Here is a 6328-nt window from a genome sequence, read left to right on the forward strand (position 1 = left end):
GAGCATCTTGGTGTGGTTATATATTAGTGATGTAATGACAGTTGCTCCTGTAAAAAAGATCCCATCTTTCGTCATAATGAAGATGGAGGCTGTGTAGCCCCTCTTATCGAAAAAGAAACAACCCCGACAATACAATGCACGACGCCAACATGAATCTCGATGCGTGACGATCGAACGGGCAAAATAGTTACTGAAACCTAGTTAGAACTCAGCTAGTAAAATCGAAAAAGTAAAGTGTACGCGGGAAGATGGTCTACTCGTCTGAATTCTAGACCTAAGGGATTCTACAGGCTTCTACGAGCTCCTTCCAGACTAAATAAACCTGCCCCCCGTCTAAATTTCAGAGGTGTGGGACGATTCCCCAACTAAAACCAATCAAAAATTGCCACGTTCAATCAACACTTAACAGGCTCGTAATCCTCCGTACGTGCTTTACTCATGCGGTCGAACGGTAGACCTATGGGATTCTACAAGCTTCAACGGTCACATACTTGTATCGAGGACCGTTTGTAGTCATTCCCGAGGATGAAGCCATGTGGTGAACCTCGTTACCAAATATCCGTTTTGTTGCTCGTGGTTGTGTGATTGATTGTCCTTGTGTGATCGACGTGCGCCTCAGATTATTCAAATAGTTCTGACGATATTATGATGTTGACTGGCGATGTCTTTAGAGGTGGGCATGGATGAGAGCCACATTTAAAGAGAATATTATGAATTCAGTTGTTGTGATGCTTACTAATTTTGAATCATTTTCTATTAATTTTGTTGTCCTGTCCTTCATATTGTTGATACTTTGTAGTTGTTGAGTATTTGCTGCTCCTGATAGCTGGTGCGCCTTATTTAGTTCATTTTGCTTAGCTGGTTAGATTTGGAGCATCTTGGTGTGGTTATATATTACTGATGTAATGGCAGTTGCTGCTGTAAAAAAGATTTCATTTTTCGTCATAATGACAATGGAGGCTGTGTAGCCCCTGTTATCGAAAAAGAAACAACCCCAACAATACAACGCACGGCGCCAACATGAATCTCGACGTGTGATGATCGGACGGGCAAAATAGTGAATGAAACCTAGTTAAAGTTCAGCTAGTAAAACCGAAAAAGTAAAGTGTACGCGGGAAGATGGTCTACTCGTCTAAATTCTAGACCTAAGTGATTCTACAGGCTTCTACGAGCTCCTTCCAAACTAAATAAACCAGCCCTCCCCCCGTCTAAATTTCAGGGGTGTGGGGCGATTCCCCCAACTAAAACCAATCAAAAAGTTCCATGTTAAATCAACACTTAAAAGCCTCGTAATCCTCCGTACGTGTAGCTTTACTCATGCAGTCAAATGGTAGACCTACGGGATTCTACAGGCTTCAACGGGCTCGTACTTGTATGGAGGAGCGTTTGTAGTCATTCCCGAGGATGTAGCCATGTGGTGAACCTCGTTAACAAATATCAGTTTTGTTCCTCGTACTTGCGTGATTGATTGTCCTTGTCTGATCGACGTGCGCCTCAGATTATTCAAATAGTTCTGACGATATGATGATGCTTACTCGCGATGTCTTCAGAGGTGGGCATTAATGAGAGCCACATTTAAGGAGAATATTGTGAATTCAGTTGTTGTGATGCTTTCTATTAATTTTGTTCTCCTGTCCTTTATATTGTTGATACTTTGTAGTTGTTGAGTATTTGCTGCTCCTGATAGCTAGTGTGCCTTATTTAGTTCAGTTTGCTTAGCTGGTTAGATTTGGAGTATCTTGGTGTGGTTATATATTAGTGATGTAATGGCAGTTGCTTCTGTGAAAAATATTTCATTTCTCGTCATAATGACAATGGAGGCTGTGAGCCCCTCTTATCGAAAAAGAAACAACCCCGATAAATACAACGCACGATGCCAACATGAATCTTGATGCGTGACGATCGGACAACCAAATTAGTGACTGAAACCTAGTTAAAACTCGGCTAGTAAAATCGAAAAGGTAAACTGTACGCGGGAAGATGGTCTACTTGTCTGAATTCTAGACCTAAGGGATTTTACAGGCTTCTACGAGCTCCTTCCAAACTAAATAAACCTGCCCTCGCCCCGTCTAAATTTCAGGGATGTGGGACGATTCCCCCAACTAAAACCAATCAAAAAGTGCCATGCTCAATCAATACCCTAAAGCCTCGTAATCCTCCGTACGTGTAGCTTTACTCATGCGGTCGAATGGTAGACCTACGGGATTCTACAGGCTTCTACGGGCTCGTACTTGTAGGAAGGACCGTCTTTAGTCATTCCCAAGGATGTAGCCATGTGGTGAACCTCGTTAACAAATATCAGTTTTGTTGCTCGTACTTGCGTGATTGATTGTCCTTGTCTGATCAACGTGCACCTCATATTATTCAAATAGTTCTGATGATATTATGATGTTGACTCGCGATGTCTTCAGAGATGGGCATGGATGAGAGCCACATTTAAGGAGAATAATGTGAATTCAGTTGTTGTGATGCTTACTAATTTCGAATCATTTTCTATTAATTTTGTTGTCCTGTCCTTCATATTGTTGATACTTTGTAGTTGTTGAGTATTTTCTGCTCCTGATAACTAGTGTGCCTTATTTAGTTCATTTTGCTTAGCTGGTTAGATTTGGAGTATCTTGGTGTGGTTATATATTAGTGATGTAATGGCAGTTGCTCCTGTAAAAAAGATTCCATTTTTCATCATAATGACAATGGAGGCTGTGTAGCCCCCGTTATCGAAAAAGAAACAACCCTGACAATACAACGCACGACGCCAACATGAATCTCGATGGGTGACGATCGGACGGCCATAATAGTGACTGAAACCTAATTAAAACTCAGCTAGTAAAACCGAAAAAGTAAAGTGTACGCGGGAAGATGGTCTACTCGTCTGAATTCTAGACCTACGGGATTCTATAGGCTTCTACGAGCTCCTTCCAAACTAAATAAACCTGCCCTCCCCCCTCTAAATTTCAGGGGTGTGGGACGATTCCCCCCCCCCCCCCCCCAACTAAAACCAATCAAAAAGTGCAACGTTCAATCAATACTTAAAAGCCTCGTAATCCTACGTACGTGTAGCTTTACTCATGCGGTCGAAATGTAGACCTATGGGATTCTTCGGCTCCTCCCCCCCTCCCACGCGCGAATTTTAGGGGTCAATTAAAAGGTGCCACGTTCAATGAACACGTAAAAACCCCGTAACACTCTGTAGTGTAGTTTTACTCACCCCGACTAATTTCAGGGGTGTGGGACAATTCCCCCAACAAAAACCAATTAAAAAGTGCCACGTTCCATCAACACGTATAAGCCCCCTCCCCCTCCCGTAAAACTCATACGAACTTTCTAACAACCTGACGTGGCCTGATTTGGTTGGAAGAAAAAAAAGACCAAGGGCTACCCTGTGAAATTCCTATTATGTAGGTCTAGCATTCCGGTGGTGTTTCTAGTATCATTGGAGGGCGTGTGAAGGTTTGTCTCCGGTGGATCTCGCGGGGTTCGGTCGGCGGCTGTGTTCGGTGGATCCACGTGGATCCTGTCTTCGTTTGTTTGTGTTCGTGTGTTTATAGGTTGGATCCTTCCGATCTAAACTTCTCTTCATCGGCGGCGGTTGCTGTCCTGGTGTGCTGATTCTACGGGGCCTTAGCACGACGACTTTCCGAGTGTCTACTGCCACAAGATTTGCCCGGCTCCAATGAGGGAGGGGCGAAGACGGCGGCGCGCCTTCGGCTCGCTCCAGTGTTTACAGTCATCGCTAGGTGGTCTACGGACCCGAATGCATTTTTTCACTTCTGCTGTTCATTGTACTAACTTCACAATTGATGAATTGATTGAAAGTTTTTCTAAAAAAAAAGGTCTAGCATTATTTTAGCTTTACTCGTGATCGACTGAGGCTGAGCTCTAGTCGCGTCCTATAAAAGGTTGGCATTCCTAATTTTGTGGAGCAGGATTTCCACATACTCTGTTTCGAAAAGAAAAAAAGGTTGAGCGGGGACGGGCGAAAAGATGGGTTTCCCGCGGGACAGCATTACTGCCATGGTGCCCCTGGCCGCCGCGCTGTACGTGCGCTTGGCGTCGTCGGTCCTCGGCCCTGGCCTCGTCCGCCTTGTCGCCCTGCTCCCGGTGCTCACGTTCCTTGCGGCCGTCCCGCTTGCCTTCTCCTCTACCATCCTCCGGGGTACCGCAGCTCTGTTCCTCGCATGGCTCTGTTTGTTTAAGGTGGCCCTCCTCGCCGTCGGCAGCAGGCCGCTCGACCCCGCCCTCCCCGTGATCCCGTTCGTATTCACGGCCTCGCTCCCCGTGATGCCCCGTCGCAGCCGCCCCGGTGCCAAAGCCAACCCAGGGTCAGGGCACGTCGTCTCTTGCGCGGCCAAGGTCGCCGCCTTAGCCGCCATCCTCCAACTGTTCAGGAACCGGCTGCATCTCCACGCGCGCCTCGCTCTGTACGGCATTGTGCTCTACTGCTTCTTCTACCTCCTCCTCGCATGCCTTGCGGCCATCGGCGGCGCGCTCGGCATGGACATGGAACGACCGTTTGACCGTCCGCTCCTAGCGTCGTCGCTGAGCGACTTCTGGGGCCGGCGGTGGAACCTCGTCATGTCCGGCATCCTCCGGGCGGCGGTCTATGACCCCATGCAGGCACGGGTAGGGAAACCCGCTGGGATCATGGCTACGTTCCTCGTGTCCGGACTGATGCACGAGGCCATGATGTGCTATATCACCCTGCGGCGCCCAACCGGCGCGATGCTCGCCTTCTTCATGCTCCAGGGCGCGGCCCGCGTGGCGGAGGACTGGTGCTCGGCAAGAGGGTTGCGTCCACGCCCGAGGGCTGTGAGAACGCTGCTTGTGTTGGTGTCCATCGCGAGCACGGCGTTCTGGCTAATCTTGCCGCTGGTTTCCATGAGCGGAGCCGAGGAGAAGTTACTTGAGGAGTGGGCGGCAGTGACGGCCTTCTTCCAGGACGGCGGCAGATATCTTCTCCCGTACCGGTGATCTTAGTTTATCTGGTCCATGTGAAGGTTGCTGTTGTGGTATGTCGTTCAAAGCCATTGTCGAATTCTATGTCTACTAGATTTCGTTAATGCAATACTTCATATGATCGAACCATGCAATGCTTTAATGAGACTATCTTAACGATCTGATGCTCTGATGAGATCTTTCTTCTGTAATATGCACAAGAGTGCATATAATATTGATTATTGAGAGTGCCTAAAACTCATCTACTCCCTAATGTAAAAAACGTTATTATATTATGGGACGGACGGAGTAGATGAGATATAATTTGGTCTTATTTATCTTTTTTTCTTCTTCTTTTAGAATCAGGTCTCATTCACTATTGTTGTAGCTGGTTTTAATTCGCCAGCCTGTTTTGCTGTTCCATAACGTGCTTTGGAGATAAATGTCATGTTATCCTGTTCACTGGTCAGTAACGTGTTTTGGTCACGTGGGGATTTTTTAAAAATCTCCAGGAGCAATGATCAAACCTGCAACAAAAAGAAATGGATGCCTAGTCCTCGCCAGTTTAGCTACGAGTGACATTTTTCCATTATTAATACTAGGTGCTTTTAATAGAACTATGTAAAATTTTGAAATCATTCATTTTCTTAATAAAGAAAGAAATATTTAGCTTTTTTTAATGTTCTTTATACTTGGTATGCACACAAAAAATGACAAATAATACCACATTGAATAGTACCTCTTGCGGTTTGCATTCTTGTGTGCAAAAAGAGTGTTCCTTTTGAAATTCGAAGTTACGAGCTCCCCTACAAAATTGCAATTGCGTCCTTTCTTGATAACTTGCAGTTGCGACCCCCTATGAAAACTTGCAGTTGCGACTAGACTTGTCAACTTGCAGTTGCGGCCCCTCTTATAAAATTATAGTTGCACTCGGGTTACAATGCTTGCAATTGCATGTCTAGCGGTGGCTTGCAAACTGGCCCCGGCAACTCCTATCTGGATCCTAGTTGCTACCGCTTTCGGCCCATGCAGTTGCAATTATGTTATAATGCTTGCAGTTGCATGTCGAGTGGTTGACATGCAACTGACTAACAACTCCCCTCCTTACCCTAGTTGCAGCCGCTGTCGGACCATGCAATTACGACCGGGTTATAAATACTTGCCAGTTGCATGTATAGTGATACACATGCAACTGGCCCCAACAACTCCCCTCCCGACCCTACTTGCAGTCGCTTTCGGCCCATGCAATTGCAGTTGAGTTAAAAAACTTGTAGTTGCATGTCTAGTGGTGGGCATGCAACTGGCTCTGACCACTCCCCTCCTAACCCTAGTTGCAGTTATCTTGGGCCCATGCAGTTGCGGTCGGGTCACAACGCTTGCAGTTGCATGTCTA

At 46.3% G+C, this 6328-nt stretch overlaps 1 protein-coding gene across 1 annotated transcript; it reads left to right on the forward strand.

Annotated features, from left to right (window-relative positions):
• The first annotated feature begins 3944 nt into the window (after positions 1–3944).
• On the forward strand, positions 3945–5242 carry LOC123141903 (probable long-chain-alcohol O-fatty-acyltransferase 1). Its single transcript, XM_044560970.1, has one exon. It carries the CDS (start codon positions 3985–3987, stop codon positions 4969–4971), a length of 987 nt encoding a protein of 328 aa, XP_044416905.1. The 5' UTR covers positions 3945–3984; the 3' UTR covers positions 4972–5242.
• Positions 5243–6328: the final 1086 nt, after the last annotated feature.

This window comes from Triticum aestivum, chromosome 6D (assembly GCF_018294505.1).
Source record: "Triticum aestivum cultivar Chinese Spring chromosome 6D, IWGSC CS RefSeq v2.1, whole genome shotgun sequence".
Taxonomy (NCBI): domain Eukaryota; kingdom Viridiplantae; phylum Streptophyta; class Magnoliopsida; order Poales; family Poaceae; genus Triticum; species Triticum aestivum.

Bases quoted from the DNA above. Each gene is read 5' to 3' on its own strand.
- LOC123141903 (XM_044560970.1), top strand. From the start codon at position 3,985: ATGGGTTTCCCGCGGGACAGCATTACTGCCATGGTGCCCCTGGCCGCC.